General features: G+C 40.1%; 1 protein-coding gene across 1 annotated transcript in view; it reads right to left on the bottom strand.

The window, feature by feature from the left end:
* Positions 1-22,574, bottom strand: part of lrba (LPS-responsive vesicle trafficking, beach and anchor containing) — a 272,786-nt gene that overhangs the window by 220,175 nt on the left and 30,037 nt on the right. Inside the window, 18 exon segments of the mRNA XM_061678832.1 lie at positions 2,585-2,666; positions 2,771-2,879; positions 3,631-3,723; positions 3,814-3,911; positions 4,087-4,149; positions 5,299-5,372; positions 5,447-5,615; positions 6,008-6,160; positions 7,372-7,480; positions 8,811-8,944; positions 10,930-11,127; positions 14,783-14,929; positions 16,532-16,651; positions 16,793-16,919; positions 17,013-17,134; positions 17,216-17,311; positions 17,819-17,919; positions 19,135-19,366. Coding sequence (XP_061534816.1) covers positions 2,585-2,666; positions 2,771-2,879; positions 3,631-3,723; positions 3,814-3,911; positions 4,087-4,149; positions 5,299-5,372; positions 5,447-5,615; positions 6,008-6,160; positions 7,372-7,480; positions 8,811-8,944; positions 10,930-11,127; positions 14,783-14,929; positions 16,532-16,651; positions 16,793-16,919; positions 17,013-17,134; positions 17,216-17,311; positions 17,819-17,919; positions 19,135-19,366 — 2,227 coding nt within the window.

Below are 22,574 nucleotides of genomic sequence, written 5' to 3'. Positions count from 1 at the left end.
AATTTGGAAGTTGCATTTTTGCGATAATAGTCATAATCTAATGTGATGAAAGTCAAAAAATGTTTTATCATGCAAAAAGTAAATTATGAAATTATATTTTTTTTCTTGAAAACTCTGCATATTGCAAGATTAAAGTTATTTTTGGAGAAAAGTCTTGAATATTACAGGAATAAAATGGTATCCAATATTTGTTTTTAGAGAAAATAATTTTACAAATTTAAGGTGGAGGTGTATGTTTTTTCGTCGTAACATTATGATTGAAGTCATTTTTTAAATATAAATATAATAATCTATAATCTTATTGGGGGAGTTAAGAAAATCCGAATATAACGAGTATAAAATTGCACTCATTCTTTTCTTGAACAAAGTTGAATATTACAGGATTGATACATGAACACATACAAAATAAAATGTTTTTTATTTCTCGTGACAAAGTCCAAATAGTACATTGAAGTAATTTTTGCATACAATATTACAAAAAATAAAGTCACAATGCAAGAATCACATCATATTACCAGATTCTATAATTTTTCTGTACAAAAATGTCTGAATATGTGTTGAGAACATTTTTTCCTCTCCTGAAAAAAAGTCTGAATTTTACATGTAAATCATAGATTTAAAAAAAAATTAGAGAACCTTTCATTTATTGGAGAATTTGTTTAACTTACTCTTACTGTAACCATTGTGAACAAACCTTTGACCATATGACCACATACTAAACGTGATTGTTTGGCGTAAAAAATAAGACCAAGATAAATAACAAAAACTTTTTTCCACAACTCTGATGCTGTAGAACCTCTCTGCGGACTATGCCTTGTGCTGTTGATGTGACTACAGAAATATCAGGAAAACCCTACTAGAACATCTGAACTTTTAAACGTTGGAAGTTGTGTGCTGACACCCATTTTACAGGAGTTTGAAAGTGACTGGTTAACTCTGAACACGGCTACATCCTCAGTTAAAAGAGGGTGTGTACACTTGTGCAACCACATCATCTCAGTTGTCTGTTGTTACTTCCCTCTCTAAAAGATGTAGAATTTCATTTCTTGATCACATTAATGATGGAAAAAGTTTTGAAATTATCTTCATCTCATTCTTTTACATCACAAAAACCTGGCATTTGAACATGGCTGTGTAGACTTTTTATATCAATTGTCAGAACTAGATTGGACATAACGTACAAATCCTTCAGTCACAAACAATCCAAACTCTGAAAAATGGGCATACAGAAGAGAATATTGAATGTACAGATGGCTATCTTACAGTAATGCTTTAGGTATCGCTTGGGCCTTGTGGAAGGTTTGGTCAGTTTCGATGAATTACCAAGATAAAGTTAGTTGTTGGGTTTAGGGTTACAATAGTCTCTTTAGACCTTGGCGTTAACCGTCTCCCCCTTAGCTCCAGCGTCATTTCTACGCCTTAAATCGCGCAAATTATGAATTGCTGAACCTTCACCGCCAGAAAATTACCCTGGCAAGAGGACGCATGGCGTATTCCCTCTGTCTTGTTTTTCCAAGTTAATTTGAGGGAAACAGCACTTCCTCGGTGCAGTTTGATTGGCTCTGACGTTCCTAAAGACTGCAATCAGAGAGCCGTTTTGAGACTTTGTCACAGATTAAAATCAAGAAAAGGCGCAGAGGGAGAAAAGAAAAAAAGAGAAGCAAACCGCCGCTCGTACAAAGTGATCTGGCCCGGCTGGGACGCTTTTTAACGCAGCCGTGGCTGCACATCATCAGCGTGGGACTGCAGCTGAACTTTGTCACATTAAAGACATTCGCTTGAGCGCGTGCCAGAGCCTTTTTGAAAAAAATGTACTGACTGACTGCATGTGTTCCTGTGTAGAAATACGAAAGAGGGGTGATCCCGCAAAACAAAAAAAGTCAACCAGAGCCATAACAGAATACAAGAGGGTCCTTGGTTTTTGATAGAGTCCTGGGCCAGTTTGACTCAGTCCTCCCATTCCATGGTGGTATTTTCATAACAAAATAGTGACATAAAGATGGAAAAAGTCTGACTGAAGTCGGGCTGTGAATTTCAAAATAAGAGAAAGTAAATGAAAAAAAAGGATTAAGTGTTCAAATAAAGTGCTTAACGTCAGAATAATCCTTTTAAAGAAACTAACAAAATGCAGATAATACTTCATGTTTTGATCATATGGGTAGAAGCAAAATCATGCATTGTAAAAATGCACTATACATAGGTAGAAGGGCTTTTCCAGAATTTTGAGGTCAACTTTGGGTGTGCATATTATACATGGGTGCGCATAATACAAGAGAAATTACGGTATTTTATTCAGATTTTTGGGTATGGAACAGAGCCGTACGGAGTTCCGTACCCTCGCGATCTAGCCACACTTCTGCTCCTTGAACAAACAGTGCAGCTCGGCGTCTAGTTCGCGGACATCATGGCTAGTGACATGCGTTTGGCAGGACGTCAAACCCATTAACTCATTTGAAACGGCACCTCGTTAACCTGAATATCAGTGCAGTGAGGAAAAAAAATTCTAAATAATTTCTGAAAAAGACAAACTATCAATCGAGCGATAGATCGATAGATAGGCGTTGATTTATAGAGAAGGACTTACGTGGGTTGATGATCTTCACGGTGGAGTCGGGATCCGGATGCTGTTTATGGATCACTTGTGTGCAGATCTGCTCGGTGAGGAACTTAACAGGGAGCAGAGGCATGAATAACAATACGCTAAAATTGATATGCATTGTACTGCACTGTTGTGTTATATCATTATATAGTTTTTTGAAAGTAAGCTGACCTCAAAGAGCACGTTGTAGGTGGTCATGGAGAACTGGGCCGAGTGGAGCGTCAGGCGTTCCGTGAGCAGGGAAAAGAGACCATGACTCTGCATGACCTCAGATTTCCTCCTGATCAGAACAACAACAGTTTAAAAACCAGGGAGAAATCCACAGCAATAATCAGAAAAACTGCATAACTATTATTTTCTAATAAAACAATAAATGTAGAAATTAAAGCAAATTTTCAATATTCAATTGTCATTATGATGTTATGAATTCAAAGTAAATATATCAACGAAAAATGTATATTAATGAAATGGGGAAATAGGTTAAAAAATATATATGCTAAAACTGTACTTGTACCTACTGAGGCCTTCCACCAATTTTGGGAAAAAATACATCATGACAATCGTACTAAAACTACTAGTATAAATAAAGACCTCACCCCCATTTGGGGGATGGGGGAAATTGATATAAAAACACATTGTACAATTGTAGCCTCCTTGTCATTTATTGAAAAAAAAAAAATTTTTTTATAAATAAATCTGCATTTGTACAATTAAAGGCTTTCCAAACGTTGTGGAATAAAACATATTAGATTTTTTTTTTAATGCATTGAACAAGTAAGGACCTCCCCTATATTTGTAGAAAAAAATATATATTATTATGAAACTGCAATTGCCTCCCCTTTTTGTTGGGGGGAAAAAAACGATTTAATGGTTTTACTAAACTGCATTTGTACAATATAGGCCTCTGGAGTAGATGCCTGTTACTCTGCAGTTGAGTGCTGCCCTGGGCAGTTTTATGGGGAAATGGTGTATATTCACAAGTAAAATGTGTTCTGCACATTGAATATAATCATGACAGACATTTTGCTTACTTGGGTGTCAAATGTCTGAGGAAGTATCCCAACACTTTGAGCGTCTGCACTCTTATCCCTTCACTTTTGGACGCTAGAAGCTTGTAAATCACACTGCAACAAAGACCAAGAATGAAGGAATATTTCATATGAAGCCATCAAGGGGCAATATTAACACAACTGTGTGTTATATTACTGCTGTACCGAATTCCGTTACGCTGGTCAAAGGCCTGCACCATGGATCCAGGGTGCTCAGACATCAGTGCCACCAGCAACTGCAGCACATCCATGAGGTTGTCATCCTGCGGGACAAATACAAGTCATATGACTCATATTTTATGATTTTATTATATGTATGCGCCACCTAGAGGCAAATATTCACACTCAGGATTTTGTTTGCTTGTGTTTTTCATAGCAACACCAGAGGAGGAAGGTGTAGTACAATGGTGCCATCTAGCGGTAATTACGTACACTCACCTCGTGCATGGTGAGGAGATAATTGAGGATGCTCTGGAGCTCGTCCTCCTTCACACCGTGGTCCTGAACAACATTGGAGATAAGTCATCATTATTACCAGTGCTCTGCCAACAAAAAAAAATTGTTAACGGTAAAGAGGAAAAACAAATCATCCATTTTCTATAGCAGGTCAGCTGGAACCTATCTCAGTTGACAGTGGGCGAGAGGTCGAGTAAGCCCATGAATCGCAGGGCGCATATAAAAAAAAAAACAACAACAACCATCCACACTCACACCTATAGACAATTTAATATTCAATGAACCCAGCATCCTGACCTGGGAACGCCTCGGGATCCCCCCGGAAGAGATGGATGAAGTGGCTGGGGAGAGGGAAGTCTGGGCGTCCCTGCTAAAGCTACTGCCCCCGCGACCCGACTTCGGATAAGCGGTAGAAAATGGATGGATGAACCTAACATGCATGTTTTTTGGAATGCTTGGGTGAGGCAGTTCCATCTCATACGAACGGCAAGTACGGCTATCGTAAGCGTGATGACCAGTCATTAGCGATTGTGCTTTTTGTAACATGGAATTACTTTAGCGTGTGTTATATAAATTATATTTCATTGACTGCATTGCTCATATGATATTGTACTGAGGAGCCACACCCTTTCCTAACCTATCCTAAAATAGCTTCTCTGGTAATTTCCATGCTAGTTGTTATCCGTTATGCTATCGACGGCGAGCTATTTACGTTAGCATCTGTTGTGTAATTTTGGACTGAGCCACCAGATAACTGTCCTCTCCTAAAACTAAACCCAGTATTCTCTATTTTACAGTATTTAGTAACATGTTAGCATCTGTTATGTAATTTCATGGAATGTACTGCTTGTACTATATTACTAATACTGTAAGGTCTTACTTTAAACATTGCCAGTAGTTGTTATACCGAGCAGCCGGACCCTCTCCTATCATATCAGAGTAAGGTCCTATAATTTCCTGTTCTATGGTCATCGCACATTTCGTTTGCCATCACTGATACACTTTGTGTGGTGGCATCAGCTAAAAATGCCAGAGACGAAGCAAAACATTTGTGGAGTTCACCTGTTAGATCTTGACTGAGCGGAAATAACAAACGGTGATGGTTTGAGCAAATGAGAACATTTGTTTGGCGTCCAAATTGTATCACGTTGGGGGCCTTCCACATTGGACGTTCCACTCCACATCTGCTCTTACCTTCATTATAAGCTGCTTGACAAACAAAAGCAGAAAGGCTCGCAAAGACAGCATTTCCTTCGGCCTCGAACCATCTGGAAAACATTGGAAGCAGACCATTTGTCAATTGATTGTCATGAATGCCACACGTTCAATCGTGAATTGTTACCGAGGCCTTTGGGCACGACGCCGCTACGGTCCTGCGGGTTGACCACCCAGTAGTAGTACTTGAGCGTGTGCATGACCTGCAGCACGGTGCCCACCCGGCGGATGGCGTTGTAGATGGTGACGGTGCTGATGAACTCGGTGGCCAGGTACGTGTACAGAGTCAGCTGCACCTGGTGCAAAGGAGCATCAGAGAGGAAGGAAGCAACTTTAGTGCACCTTTGGATTTAAAGCAATAGGAAACTTGTCGTCAGCCTCTTCATTTCACCAATGGAGATAATATTGTTGGACAATATCTGAAGGTACACATTCCTATCTTAAATTTCATCTATTTGACATTCATGCACTGATTAAAAAAAATAATACAGCCAAAGTTACTCACCAGTTACTCAGTACTTAAATGCCTATTTACTCTTATTCAAGTAATCACTTGGAAGACTACTTTTTACTTGAGTCATATTTTTCTCAAGTAACAGTACTCCTACTTGAATACAATTTTGGCCACTCTACCCAGCTCTGGTCCTGTTAGTATATATCAAGTGTGTTTGCCATATAGCGTTGTTACCTTGGCGGGGGCATGGATCCAGATGGCAGGGTTAAACAGAATGTGGTCGCACAGTTGCTTGAGCAGCAGGATGCCATTCTGCAAGTTGCTCAGGTATCTGGAGAAGGCCAGTACGATGTCCAGGACGGCCCGCGTCACGTGCACCTTGGATGACTGCAGCGGGATAACAAAAGGAGTCAGGGTGAGGTGATGATGTTTGTGAAGAATCGCGAAGGCTATTCGTCTAGCACACAAACACAGCTGCGACCTTCAGATAAGGGGAAAATGCAAACTCAAATGAAGTCTGTTTTTGTATGATGGCGATGCACTGGGAATCAAAGCCTTGTTAATACCAAGCACTTTCAGTTTTCATGTAGACATAGGCTTAAAATGATGTGGCCATCGAGACCATTTAGTATTATGAAGTGCTTCAATTCCAATGAGGCATTGAAGTTTTGCCATTTTTGTTAATTTTTCATGGTTAAAAGTTGTGAAATGACCAAAACTTTCAAATACAGGATGGTAGACTACTACAACAAATCTCACAGAAAATTAATTATTAATTGTTGTAACTGTCAAAAACTAAAACTATTTTCTGTTCAGGAATGCAAGTACTGTAAATAATTATAGACAGACATCTTAAGAAATAAGAAATTAAAGAAAATATGAAATAATGTGCTTTCCTTTATTTATTTGCAATATTTCTTCAATTTATTTTCATGCTTTATTATATTTTTTTGCATTTGCATGGACAGAAGCTGTGAAATGTACCAAAACTATAAAATACATGGCAGAAGACTACAATGTATCCCAGTGTTCATCATATACTTGTTATAATGTTAAACCACAAAAAACTTTGTTCTGTTCAGAATACAAACTATAATAATAATCTATAACTATGACATCTTAACCAAGAAACTGCACTTTAGTAATTTTATTATTTTATATTAATTGTTTATGTATTATTATTATTATTTATTTGTCCCTTTATTTTTTTGTTTGCATTTTATGGTTCATAGTTGTGAAATGTACCAAAACTAAAAAATTCATGAAGGTAGACGACTAAAATGTATCCTACTGATCCTGCCTATAATTGTTTAAATTATAAAGATTTAACCACTAAAACTATTGATTCAGTTCAGGAATGCATGTAGATAACAATTTGCCATCGGAATCAACAAATCATAATCTGCTTTAGTATATTTGACTAGTTTTTAAATGTTATTTTACCTAACTTTATATTTTTCTGTTCTGGAATTCAAGTTAAATGGTTTAATAATTTATTTATTAAGAAATACTGTGTGTGTTTTTTTTTGTTTGTTAATATTTACCTCTTGTATTTAGATAGAGTCAACAACAAGCATGAATCTCTGAATTTGACCGACCTTCTCTAAAGTGTATCCGATGACCAAGAAGCCTTTGCAGGCCAGGACCTGCTCTTGCATGGCCACAGAGTTCTTCAGCAGCTCCATCACAAAAGACAGCAGAGTGCAGCTACGAGGCAAACACACACAGAGACAAAAACAGTCACAACAGTGACAGACAGTAACAATAATCTGTGTGAGCTGCTGCTGACAAAGCCTAGAGTGTGAAGGGGCCGCACACGACGTGATGTGATTTAATGAGGGTGTCGTGTCCCCGTCGTACCGGTGGAACACACAGTGTCGCCTCGAGAAGGACGAATGGGAGAAGAGAACATAAGAGATATGCAGGTAATTATTGTGAAGCTGGCATGCAAAAAAAAAAAAAAATATATATAAAAAAAATTATTTTTTATAAAAATTATTATATAATAATAATTATTATTAATTATAACAATTAATTATTTGTGAAACTCAGTAGTGCTTCCTGGAAAAAATAAAAAAAATTACTCCCATTGACACTAAATTGGGTGGACATGTCTTTTATAACAGGATACATGAAAAGGTCTCAGCGACCCATGCATGACATTGACCAGGAAGTTGGCCATTTTGGTTTGAAGTATCCATTTTGGTGGCACATACCACAAAAAACAGCCCTCTAAAATTTGAAAAAAATTTACTCGTCACCAGCCGGTATCTTACACCCTTTATTGCTGCTTGTCACAATCGCTTTTGAGGGAGCTCAAGATGCCCGTAATCTCTCCAATTTTGCAAGCACAACTATCTGACTGGTAAAAATGTATGTATTTTAGAAGCCCCCAACACTAACCCACAAAACTCACTTAGTAGCGCCCACTGAAAGGTTAAAAAAAAAATTTTAACATCGTTTTGGTCAAACATAGTTTCTCCGTATCAGCATATTAAGGCCTGGTACACGCATGAAGATAATCAGGCTGTTTTTGTCCCAGTTTTGTGCTGTGTTAAGAGGGAATTTTTCCTGTCTTGAGAACTCGCCTCCAGCTCACTCAGGAGACTATAAAGTCTGCTTTCACACTGTCTCCTGATTTTTTTACCCCACAGTCTTTTCTTCTTTTTAGTTCAAACTTTTTCCCAAAAAAGAAGTCCCAAAACCACCATCATAAATTCCCTGCTCTCGTGTGTCCTCTTCCATGTTGGGGCTTCTGTTTACCGGTTTTCGCTATGTTTCTTCTTCTTCTTAGATCACGTGTGATCATGAGGGATTTCTGTCTTGGAGCACTACATTCTAGATCGCTGGTAGAATACAATCTTTGTGTGTGTTGTGTTGTGCTGAGATTATCAAAACACACCTAATTTAAACACACATTTAAAAAAATCCTTGTATGCACCAAGCCAAAGGATTATACTCTTTTTTCCGAGAGTTATAGTTAACACACTATGTAAATGCACTCAGCTTGATATATACTTTACATGTGAACAGTTACCAGACAGAGGTGTCCAGCTCGTGGTTGGAGGGCTGGTAGAAGTCAAGCTGCGCAAAGAGGGGGAAGAGAACCTGCACACCACCGATGGAGTGAATGCCACTCTGAACCGAGTGAGTCACCACCGCTTTCACATCCTGCACAAACGCACAAAGCCACATTGAAGTTACCTTTATCCATGGCTCTAATAAAGATGTCTAATAGCAATGATGTCCTGTGACGTCTCATGTTTGAATGGAGGAAAAAAAAAACCCACTAAAACAGATACAAGTGGATCAAAGCTGATTCTGCATGTCACCGCTACAGTACAGATCAGCCTGCGTACATGCTCAATATTTTACAAAACGCTATGGTAAAAGTTAATTGTATACTAATATGCAAATACAAGCATGTTCAATGTACTTTCATTTGATTAGTATTTTGGCTTTTTGATATATAGGCATAAAGTAAACTTGTTTATATCTTGGACAATACCTGCAGCCCTAAATTTATAGATGAGAAAATAAAACTAAGAATTTATTATTGGTTTTATCATGGTTTATTTTTAATAATCACTCAGTGCTACCTACATTTAGTAGGTGCAATATTCGATTATTTAGTTGTTTGTTCACTTAAAATACAATTATAAATTAATCAAGGATAATTTATAAAATTGTATTTGCCATTTTGTTTTTAATAATCACTAAGTGCAACCTACATTTACTAGGTGCAATATTTATGATGTATTTGTATGATTATAAATTATATTTAAAAAATGAAAATAAGGATTAGCTTTTTTCATTCATCTAAAACTTTATAAAATCAATTATTAAAAATATTTTTAATAATTAATTTTAGATAACGACTCAGTGATGGCTACATTTACTCAGTGCAATGTTAAGATTACTTATTTATATTTGTATTATAATAAAATAAATAAAAAAATATCTACACATTTTATTTATCTAATTGTTTATTTTTCTCCCTGAACTATTGGGACCACTCTTTGCAATGTACCCAAGGCACTTTTCACATTGGAATCTAACAATAATGACATTACAGGACATTATGTCACATTATGTTTTATACAGTATGATACGTTATTCTATCAAATGGTATTACTGCATCACATTGTAACATACAGTATCTGATTAATTAATTATAAAGGTCTTACATTCTTTTTTTGTTATCCTCATTTCTCACAGTGTGCTGTGTTGGCGGAAGCTTGCTTGAAAGCATCCTTAAAATGCAGAAAAAAAGCCCTTTTCTTTGATGAGAGGGAAAAGTCAAGGAGTTCTTCCGTGAAAAGAAGCTAGCAAGTGAGAAAAGTGGAGTTTGCGTGTTTGTATGTGCCTGTGATTAAGTTTGCTACTTGTGAAATTTGTGAGCGCCGTAATAAGCAGACCTGAAGGTGTTTCCAGCAGGTGAACTTGTTTCCACCTCTGCTCTAATGAGGCAGCTGCCACGGCTCTACTGAAGGTTCTCGCCATCTGTACTAGGGAAGAGAATAAGTGAATGATTCCCAACAAAGTGTGTTTAGAATCATTCACTCATTCCCTAATTCCTAATCACAAAATTTTTATATCATGGACTATATAATTCTTTTATAGTGGACTATACAGTTGCCTCATCAGTCAAATGAAAAATTGTTTTGGAACAGTGCTACTCTGCATATACTATTTGAACTGTGTCAGCTGGTGGAACTATTGCAAGAAAAAAAAATAATAATTATAACAGCATTATACTGTTTTAAGATGTGTATTTTATTAAATTAATACTGTACAAACAATGCATTTTCTGCCCATCCATGTTGTGATGTGTTGCACAACTTTCATTCATATACTGTATTTTGGGCCACAACCCGTTTTTTACTTATGCTGGAAATCAAACAACAACACAGAAACACAAAATAAGTTGGGGAGTTTTTAAATCGGCGCAATGGATCGTGGGATATATTGCTTTTCTAGTGAGCATAGGTTTCTCACTACATTTCAAGATGCATTGTGGGATATATTAAGGGCACTACTGTTTCTAGATAATCTATGCTCACCACATATTGGAACAACACTACAAAATGACAAACTCACTATATAGTGCACTATATAATGGTTAGGGAGGAATTCCGAACACAGCGGCAGTTTACCTGGAGCATGAGTGCGTGCGGGGAATGCACAAAAATGGAGGCGTTGTCCTTGGGGGAGGATTCGAGGCAGAGCTGGGCGTCAGTGGCACGGGGGTTGTACGCGAAGGCGATGGCGGCAGACAGCTTGCCATCGTACAGCAGCGTCTTGTGGTGCTCGGCAAACAACAGGTCGCTTTCGGCCTTGTGCTTGAACGTGCCCTGAGGAGCAACGAGGAGAGACAAGATGAGGAGATACAAAAAAAAAAAAAAAAAAGAAGCCTCAGAGACAAAGTGACAGCTGTCATTCCCCTTTCCTTCAGGTGCCTGAATAAATAACACTACTGAATAAATAACATGCAGCTGCAACACTAAACTGCCAGAAGTTATTGCCTCTTATGTTATAATGTCTATTGTACTGAGTCATATTTTATTATATCTAATGCAGATTTTGTTTTAAGTTTTTGTTTTGGATGTTTACTGTGTTTTTGCATTTTTAAGAATTTCCCTCTATGCCACAGGTGTCAAAAACGCAGTTCCAGCCAGACCTGTGTGACAATATTTTTTTCACCAAATCACTTATTTTGATATTTTGCAACTGCTTGTAACGCCAGCTTAGCAATTTGCATGGCTTCAGCATCGTCTCCACTTATGTGTTGACCAATACTGGCCACTCATGCCAGAGTAGCATCTGCTCCATTTGCACACTGACTGAGAAGTATCTGCAACATTTGCACAATCAACATTGTCCCAGGTTATCGTACTACTCACTTGAAGTCTCGGCGCTCTTTGCACAATGGTCATTGCACCGGACTATTGCAATATTTGTCATTCAAACTGCTCTAAGTGTTAGAGGACTCTGCATCTTTTGCACAATTGTCAAAAAAAAAATAATAATGTACCGGCATTACCAGATAACTAGCAACCCTTTACTGCTCAGTGACTGATTTTCTCAACGTCTTTATGTCTCAAAAGTGTTCTGTGTCAATTGACTGTCTGTTGTCGTACTCTAGTGACTCCAATTACCGGAGACAAATTCCTTGTGTGTTTTTTGGACATACTTGGCAAATAAAGATGATTCTGATTCACTCCTCATCCTCCCTTTGTGGCACATTTGTAAGAAGCATGGTAAGAAGTGTAGCTTATTCACTACCATGGAGGCGATGATCAATGACTTACAATGCATTGACAGTGGACGCAAAGACAACTTTTGCCTCTGCTGCTTGGAAGCCAGGAGGCATAATAAAGTAGCGTGCACCAAGCAGTTGCTCAATGTGGACACACCGGTAATGTCAGATGGCAGATTTATTTTTTCCAATAATCAGAACAATCAGTGTTACGGCCGTAACAAGTCAACGTTCAGTGATTTCCATAACAAAATACAACATTTCGGAACATTTGACAGCTCTGGAATACCGTAATTTCTCGTGTATAATGCGCATTTCAGTAGCACGGTGGACGTCTGGTTAGAGCGTCTGCCTTACAGTTCTGAGGATCGGGGTTCAATCCCCGGCTCCGCCTGTGTGGAGTTTGGATGTTCTCCCCGTGCCTGCGTGGGTTTTCTCCGGACACTCCGGTTTCCTCCCACATCCCAAAAACATGCATGGTAGGTTAATTGAAGACTCTAAATTGCCCGTAGGTGTGAATGTGAGTGAGAATGGTTGTTTGTTTATATGTGCCCTGCGATTGGCTGGCAACCAGTTCAGGGTGTACCCCGGCTCCTGCCCAATGATAGCTGGGATAGGCTCCAGTGCTCCCGCGACCCTTGTAAGGATAAGCGGCTCAGATAATGGATGGACGTTCATTTCAAATTACCACCGCCACCTAGTGGTTATGAGAAAGGTCTACACCATATGTCAAACTCAGGCCCGGGGGCCAAATTTGGCCCACGATGTAATCATATTTGGCCCGCAAGACTATATTAAATGTAGATTACAGCTGGCCTGCCAGTATATAGCACATGCGCCACTAATATTACAAATCCCAGAATGCTTTGCAAGTGTGTTGGCCCATCAGTCTTGACCAGCAAGCGCCCCTTCTCTTTCTGCTGCAGTCGTTAGCAACTATGGTACCAGTGTCCTCGAGCAAATTTACACTTCCCCTTCCCAAAAATGGCCAAATGAAAGATGGAAAACAGTTAACTTCCAAGACAGGTGGGAGGCAGATTATCTGTTCACTGAAATAAAAGACAGACCTGTTTGTCGTGTGTGAAGCAACGTGGCTGTAACAAAGAATATAAGATAATTGAATTAATGTTTTTTTTAATGCCCTTTATCAACTCCTACGCAGGGAGTGTCAATTGTTTGAGGTTTGGATTTTTATTGACACTCTTATTTTTTTGGGTTTTGTTGTTGGTCTTTGAAAAAAGATTTACATCAAAAAGGTAGTTGGAGATAGATAAATAGAAGATAGAGAGATAGAAGAATTCATGTTATCTATTTAAATACAAAACAACAAACAAATACCACTGATGTCTTATATTGCAAATTTGATTTCTCATGTTTATAATACCCCTCCTTGAGCCGTCATCTTATCGTGGTGGAGGGGTTTGTGTGTCCCAATGATCCTAGGAGCTAAGTTGTCTGGGGCTTTATTTCCCTGGCAGGGTCACCCATGACAAACAGGTCCTAGGCAAGGAACCAGACAAAGCACGGCTCAAAGATCCCTTATGTTGACGACAAACGATGGACCGGGCACCACTCTGGAGCCAGGCCTGGTGGTGGGGCTCGAAGGCGAGCGCCTGGTGGCCGGGCCTGCGCCCATGGGGCCCGGCCGGGCACAGCCCGAAAGGGTAACTTGGGTCCCCCTTCCCATGGGCTCACCACCTGTGGGAGGGGCCATTGGGCTCGGGTGCAGTGTGAGCTGGGCGGTGGCCGAAGGCGGGGACCTTGGCGATCCGATCCCTGGCTACAGAAGCTGGCTCTAGGGACGTGGAATGTCACCGCTCTGGCAGGGAAGGAGCCCGAGCTGGTGTGTGAGGTCGAGAAGTTCCGACTAGATCTAGTCGGACTCGCCTCCACGCACAGCTTGGGGTCTGGTACCAGTCCTCTCGAGAGGGGTTGGACTCTCTTCCACTCTGGAGTTGTTTTTCGGTACTGTGGCATCAAGACTTGTCTTCTTTTAAGGAGACTGAATGACAGCAGTTTTAAAGACCCTTGGAAATATTCCTGATTCAAGTGACATACTGACCAGATAAACAAGTTGTGGTAACAAACTGCTCAGCACAGACTAGAAATCTAGAGGGTAACTCATCAAGGTAGCATGTCAATGGACTCAGGCCCCATCAACACATTTCAGTGTAAGCGCAAACTATTTATCGTTCGACTTTTCGTCCACATGGAGCCGGCATCATTTTTAAAACCGCTCCCAGAGTGGATGGATCTCAAAATACTGCCCTCGCGTTTCCAAGGCACTGTACGTGTAGTATGTCGGTATATATTATACTGCCCTCTGGTGGCAAAGGCAAGCACCCAAAAACAAAATGTCTATTGAATTAATGCATGAAATCATGATGCATGCATTGGATTGATTCATGCATGATATGTAATGATGTTATAATTTCGTGTTTTTAGAAAGTACAATTTCTAAAAAGCTATTATTCTTATTAAACAAGAATTTTATTTATAACATTATTGTTTATAATATTTATTAATCAAAATGCTGTTGGTGATGTTTGGGGGGCTGTAACTGATTAATTGCATTTCCATTCATTTCACTGGGGAAAGATTATTTGAAATATAAGTTTTTTGAGTTACAAACGTGGTCATGGAAACAAACTGTTGTATGACAATATACTGTATGTTCAGTAAAAATAAAACATTTTTGGTTACCACTGGCGCTTAAATGGGCAGGGTTGTCATCCTCCTTTCCATCTTACCTGGTACCCTGGGCCCAGCTGGTAGATGGCCAGGATTTGCGCAGCATTAAGGGCTTCTCCGAATAAGTAGACGGCGCCCATCTGGCCGCAAAAGACCCGGTTGGCGTCAGCCGTCTCGGACGAGCCTAGGAAGCACTTGTCGAACGTCTGTGGGAATAAGCATTCATTTTTAGAGCACTCTAAACATCCCAAAAAAATATTTTAAAGATGAAAAGAAAAGGTATTAAGATATGATGATAAAAAGAGACAAAAATAGCAGCAAAGATGTGAGAACAATGTGCTATAAATATCCTCAATGACAGCCTCTATAGCATTCGTCGCCAGTTCTTTTTCTAAAACGTGATTTTAGACAAGTAACCCTGCATGCTGTGACACCAGTGCATGCAGTGATTTGTGAATGACAGGCACAGAAGAGGGGGTGCATTTTTTCCACCATTTTGCCCCATAACATCCACACTAAAAGATGAAAGCTGCGCAGCGAGGCCATCTGATCTAGCAAAGACTAGAGATTATATTCATCTGTAATGGACAACACTGCTTCTAAGTTATTAATTGCCATTAGACAGAATACAGGAGGTGATGGAAACATTTAAGCCAATCACACCATTCAACGCCCTGATAGATGCGGCACACCCCTATCCATTAGCTACATTGATTTTAGGTCGTAGAATAGCCACTCCCAATTTTTTTAAGACACACACCCCCTTCAACATTCAAACATTAAGCAGAGTTGGCGCAACCCTATTCCTGAGACCGCAACCCCTCAATCCGTCTGCCTTTGAAATAAAATCCAAACCTCATTTAGTGTATGGGTCAGTTTACTTTGTTGCGGAGTGAGCGCCAAAAATGTTTTTATGCAAGGCACCACCTTAAATACCAAGAAAGGGTTGACGCACCCCTATCATTGGTACCACAGCCCCCGCAATTCTGCCTGCCTTAAAAAAAATTTAAAAAACCCTAATAATCCCCATTTAGCATATGGATACATTGATTGTAGATCGTAGAACAGCTTTTCCCTATCTTTTCTAGTCACGCATTCCCTTTCAACACTCCAACTCAGTTCAGTCCCTGGAAACCAAATTCCCCCCATCCCCACTTAGTGTATAGCTACTTTGATATGTCATAGAACCACCTTTCCCAGACTTTTTAAGCCACGTACCCACTTTAACACAACAACAAAGTTTTTGCACCGCTATCGCCAGCACCACAAACCAATTTCCAACCCACCAAAATAAAATAAATTATACAAACCTTGTATAACATATAGTAGGGTAGAAACAATTAATCAATTAACTCGAATAATTTAAATACAAAAGTAGGTCATGCAAACTCTCTGCCTCCAAGCTTCGTAGGGATAATCTTTCCACGCACCATTCCATGTAGATAAATTGGCGCAATGTAGAATAAGAGGATGGCGGCCCCAAGTGGACAAAAATAATGCACTTCATGCACCTTTTTTTTTTATTGTATTGTGTGTTGTTATTGTTGGCCTTTCGGGCAACTTTTTAAGTCAGGCATCCACTTCAACACATTGACAGAAATGGCGCACCACTATCCCATTCAACCAAAAAAAACCTACTTCAACCAGTCTCAAGAAAAAGAAACAATTTAGTGTATTGCTAGGTTGATTTTAAGTCATAGAACAGCCTTTCCTAATCTTTTAAAGCCACACACTTGCCCCTTACACCCTTTGACAGTTGACTCAGCCCCAGGGGCTTAAATACGCTTTTACCATGGCTTTTTACTCACGTCACTGGTGTTGACAAACCAGGCGATCTCTCCGAAGGACACCAGCTCATCGTTGACGTAGCAGCTAATTTCGCTGTTTTTCCAGCGGTTGTAGACGTGCACCAGCGTCACCATGTACCACTGCAATGAGAGAAAGGCCACACTTTGTAAACAAAACAGCCAGGTGATATCAGAAAAAAAAAAAAAAAAACACCCAGTGATTATTTAAGAACATGGCGATAAATACCATTGTTGTTGTTTGATCTTTTGTTCTCATCTTACCTTCTGAGGTTTGAAGTCGTACTTCACGCAGTGCTGGAATCCTTTCCCCTTTGTTTTCAACGAGGTCACTATCAAGCAACCGCCCACAAAGTGTGCCGAGTAGCCTAGGCCTTTACTGGTGCGAAAACTGAATGAAAAACAGAGAAGATAGCGGCTAAGATTCTGAGGGAGGATGTTCTTTTTGTCCCATGGAGATGGGTGTCAAGGAACCAGGACTGACCAGTAGAGGTAAGGTTTGTCTTTATCCACATTGATGTTGTTGAGAGGATCCATGCGGAGCCACGTATGGAACGTAAAGCCATTCTGATACGGCCATTTTGCGATGGGCGGTAGCGCTATCGCCTGTTGGTAAGCCAAATAAACAAAGCTGAATTAATCTAATTTTGTTTCTAGCGGAACGGTGGTATAATGAAGTGAACTTACCGCTGCATTTTTGCCAGGAAAGCTGAAGAAGGAGTCTGGGCCGTTCCTCTGAGCCATGTACTTCAGGACTGACAAAAGTTTCACAGCATGTCGAGGCTGAGTGACACAAAAAACAATAAATAAATAAATAAATAGTTTTTGAATAACCGAGGCTAGTCTAAGGAATGCACAATTTAGGGTTATCCTGATTTACACATTGGCTTTCAGCTGAATGACACAATCAAAACTACTGCGCTTAGTTAATCAGTCAGTCATACAGTTAGTTTGACAATCAGTCTGGTAAATAGCCAAGCAGGTCATCCTGTGTTGCTGCAATAAATACTACAAACAAACAGAAAGACGTTAACTGTTTGATATCTTACTTAACACTAGACTAGAGAACACAATAACTTGAAAATGCACGGCTTATTATATTATCATCGTCGCACTATGCAGAATCCATAGCGACAATGATGAAAGAAATCTGGACCAACATGAGCCATCACATCTGCATGACAAGGACATCGGTCAAGCCGGTGGGGGTGAATGGGGCGACGACGAGCGCTTGACGCGTTCCCAGCACATTCCTCACATATACGGCTGAGACAACATCATCTGACTCACCCACTGGCCCTTCTCCCCTTGCAGTTTGCTGAAGAACAGTTTCAGCTCTTTGACCGTGATGCTATAGCTGGCCAGCACGCCCAGCATGTCTACCAGCAGATCTGAAAAGAAAAAACATCACAGTGGTCAAGCATGACATCCCAATGATGTAAACAACAAAAATGTTGTTCTTTGACCATGAAATCAAGAACTTTTGATTGCGCATCAAATAAATGACATTAAAAATGAAACATTTTCACTTGAGGAAATATCTACTTCAACCTCACTTGACTGCACAGTTGCTGGAGGCCTGCCCTTTTCTTGCTGGGGAGAAGGGCACTGATGCGAACACCGTCAGACTAGATCCCAGTAATCCTAGCAATATCGGTACGACTTACAACAGAGTTGACGCACGCTTATTCTGGCACCTTAAGCCCCCACCCACAAAGCCTTTCCCAAACATGTTAACTTAAGCGACAAACCACCTTCAATACCCTGAAAAGTTTGGGGCACCCCTATCCCAAACATCACACGGCCACCCTCCCAATATGTGCTTTGTCGCTGTTTTGTAACATTAATAGTCAGTTGCAAAGTTTTTTTTGTTTTTGTTTTGGGGGGGTCAATTATCCATCCATACATTTTCTGTACCACTTTATCCACACAAGGGCCGCAGAGGGCGTGCTGGAGCCTAACCCAGCTAACTTCGGGCGAGAGGCAGGGTACACCCTGAACCGGTCGCCAGCCAATTACTCGTAGATTTTCGCAGCAGGGCTTGGTCCTAATTTATGTTTGAGATTTGGTGAAAAAAATAATGATGTAATTTATGTAAAAAGGGAAGAAAATTTGCTACTTCGTTATAGGTCTTCTGCCAAAATTAAAGGACAAAGCAATTTAGCAAGAAGCAGACTATTTGTTTTAGTGAGCCACAAAAAAATTATGTGATGGGCCAAAACTGGCCCCTGGGTCTTTTGACACCTGCACCTTAAATGCCATATTTATTACAAATTCCTAACATCCGAAGGCCATAATGTGTGATTTCAGGACTGCTTCTTAATACCCTGCTTCTCTCCCAAAAAGTCAGATGGGATTGGCTCCTGCTCACACTCAACCTTAATACAGACAAGGGGCTATAGAAATGGATGGATGGTATCGCATCCAATTGGCTTTAAACAACGAAATGGCAACCCGCCCGGGGTGTACCCCGCTTCTTTCACCCAAAGTCAGCGGGGATAGGCAACTGCGACCCTAATGCGGTTAATGATGTTTAAATGTTACTCAAAATATTGCCTGGTAAAGTGTGTAAGGGATTGTGTTATGTCCCACTTGGCCTTGGGTACCTGCGATCATGCTGTCGGTGTTGGAGATTCGATGAAGCACCACCTGAATGAGGCCCACGTCGGTGCACGCCTGCAGATTGCGCACGCTCTTCTTGAGGATGGCGGTGAAGATGCTCCATACCTCGGCCTGACAGGTGGGTTCGCACTTGTCCAAGAGCTCCACCATACACACGATGCTCTCTGGCTCCTGAATGATAAAGTTCATCTCCAGGTCAAACTGGCCGCCAACCAGCTGGGAGGGGAGACAGAGAAAGAAGGAGAGAGAGCGAGAGCGAGAGAGACAGCGAGAGTGAGGTGAATTTTAAGAGTGACAATAACACAAACTCTGGACTTTATAACCCATCTATTATGCTGCCAGTTAAATGGATCCATTTAAAGATTACAAATGTAGATTTTTTTTTTTATTTATTTAAAGCCTCCTGTTATGTTGCGGGTCAAATTCACCCCTTTCAAAATTTCAAAATCTAGAAAATTTGTTTTAATTTTAACCTCTCTGTTATGTTGTGGGTCAAACAGAACCTTTTTAAAATTTGACAATTTTGAAGAAATAAAAACGAGAGCTTTAACCTTCTGGTACTTTGATGCAATACCATCTGCTTATGTTGCAGGTCAACTTGACCCATTTTAGAATCTAGATAAATAAAATGTGTAAAGCGCACGTTTTATTTTTTGACTAGATTTTACGAGCCAATTTACAATCTCCTATTATGATGCATGTCTATATGACCCTTTTTAAAGCTTAGAAATATATATTTATTAATGTGTGCTCTAATGCTCATGTTATGTTGTATGTATATTTTAAATTCTAGGAAAAATTTAAATGTAAAGCACAAATTGTATTTTTTCTAGATTGTAAAATGTGTAATTATACACTCCCTGGTTAGGTAGCAGGTCAACATGACCTGTTTTTAAGTTTCAAACGTTAGGTTTTTTGATTACATTAAAAAAAAAAACATTTTCAGACCCACAACAAGAAAGAGTCTATGCAGTGCCATGTTCATCCCACAGCCCTAGTGTTCTTTGTACACTTGCAAATAAATTGTGTCGCGAGCCATAAAAATCCCAATCTCTCACTTCCTAATAGCGGCCATGATGTTTTTATTATTGAAACCGGCCTAATCGAAAAGAGATAAGGAAAGTAACAATGTAGACATCAAATTCATTCCGCCAAGTGAGACTGTCATGTTTCGACACAACGGAACAAATGAACGTGTTCTGAAGTCAGATTAGGTTGTGTTTCTGTGTTCTGTGTGAGATAAAGGAGGCACGAAACAACAATATGACTATCAGTTTAACCTCGGTCCAGGATACGAACAATGACACCATCCATCTCGCTAAAAACTATTAGGTGGAATTACTGTCTCGCCGTTGTATCTTGACAAATAAAATCCAACAGGAATTACGGTACGCTACGATATTTACATAGTGATCAGTGATGGAATGTGCCTGGTTTTGAAGCCAGGCCAGGCATTCTTCAACTATCACGTTAATAGGGAAAAAGTGATGAATTTGAGGTCACAGTGGCCTTGGCACCATCAAAATGCACAATGCAGAAAATCCAGTTATTTTGTACGTTTGTGCCAAAACTGAAGAAAAAAAGACAATTTGGTTGACCAAACAAGTCAGGTGGAAAACTTCACATGTAGATAAATTTGGTGTATCAGATGGAAAACACGTTTCCACTTTTAACAACCACCCTATTCCCGAAATTTACAACTAATTGAAATGTGCTACGACACGCAAATACACGTCAACACGGTCACTGTCTTTTATAACTGTATGTATTCAACACATATAGTGGATATAAAAATTCTAGACCCCTATGTTTAAATGGCAGGTTTTTGTGGTATACAAAAATGAGACAAAGATAAACCATTTCAAAAAAATTTCCACCGTTAATGTGACCTATAACCTGTCAAAGTAAACTGAAAAACACATTTTAATCTTTTCAAGAGGGGAAAGTGAAAAGAAAGTAATGTGGTTGCATAAGTGTCAAACTTATGTTAAATGGGAGTCAGCACACCTGCCACACTTTAAAGTACTTCTGATTAACCCTAAATAAAGTTCAGCTGTTCCTGTAGGCTTTTTCTGACTTTCCCCCCCCCCCCCTTTTTAGCAGAAGCCTAAAGGTTTTGTGCTACCACTAATTAGCATTTGAGATTGCTCATAATTGCCTCCACCTTGATTAAGGTCCCAGTTCCAGCTGAAGAAAAACAGCACCATAGCATGATGCTGCCACCACCATGCTTCACTGTAGGTATGGTGTTATTTTGGTGATGAGCAGTGTTGAGTTTGCGCGAAACATACCATTTGGAATTTCGGCCAAAAAAGTTCAAACTTGGTCAAACATTTTTTTTTAAAGTTGTTGTGCAGGTTATAGAATGCAGCCCTATGGGTGGCACAAGTCAGTGCAAACTGTAGGCCGGTCCCAAGCCCGGATAAATGCAGAGGGTTACGTCAGGAAGGGCATCCGGCTTAAAACCTTGCCAAACAAATATGAGCGTTCATCCAAAGAATTCCATACCGAATCGGTCGTGGCCCGGGTTAACAACGTCCGCCACCGGCGCCGTCAACCTGCGGGGCGCCGTTGGCAATTCAGCTACTGTGGGTCGAAGTCAAAGAAGAAGAGGAGGTGGAAAGCGGGTTCTTCGGCAGAAAGAGAAGAGGAAAACACAGAGCCTAGAACTGAATGTGGGGACTTTGAATGTTGGGACTATGACAGGAAAATCTCGGGAGTTGGTTGACATGATGATTAGGAGAAAGGTTGATATATTGTGTGTCCAGGAAACCAGGTGGAAAGGCAGTAAGGCTAGAAGTTTAGGGGCAGGGTTTAAATTATTTTACCATGGTGTAGATGGGAAGAGAAATGGAGTCGGGGTTATTTTAAAAGAAGAGTTGGCTAAGAATGTCTTGGAGGTGAAAAGAGTATCAGATCGAGTGATGAGGCTGAAATTTGAAATTGAGGGTGTTATGTGTAATGTGATTAGTGGCTATGCCCCACAGGTAGGATGTGACCTAGAGGTGAAAGAGAAATTCTGGAAGGAGCTAGATGATGTAGTTCTGAGCATCCCAGACAGAGAGAGAGTCGTAATTGGTGCAGATTGTAATGGACATGTTGGTGAAGGTAATAGGGGTGATGAAGAAGTGATGGGTAAGTACGGCATCCAGGAAAGGAACTTGGAGGGACAGATGGTGGTAGACTTTGCAACAAGGATGCAAATGGCTGTACTGAACACTTTTTTCCAGAAGAGGCACGAACATAGGGTGACCTACAAGAGCGGAGGTAGAAGCACACAGGTGGATTACATCTTGTGCAGACGATGTAATCTGAAGGAGGTTACCGACTGTAAGGTAGTGGTAGGGGAGAGTGTGGCTAGACAGCATAGGATGGTGGTGTGTAAGATGACTCTGGTGGTGGGGAGGAAGATTAGGAAGACAAA

Source organism: Phycodurus eques, chromosome 6 (genome assembly GCF_024500275.1).
Source record: "Phycodurus eques isolate BA_2022a chromosome 6, UOR_Pequ_1.1, whole genome shotgun sequence".
NCBI lineage: Eukaryota > Metazoa > Chordata > Actinopteri > Syngnathiformes > Syngnathidae > Phycodurus > Phycodurus eques.
The sequence above is the reverse complement of the archived record's forward strand: the minus strand, read 5'-3'. Positions and strand labels throughout refer to the sequence as shown.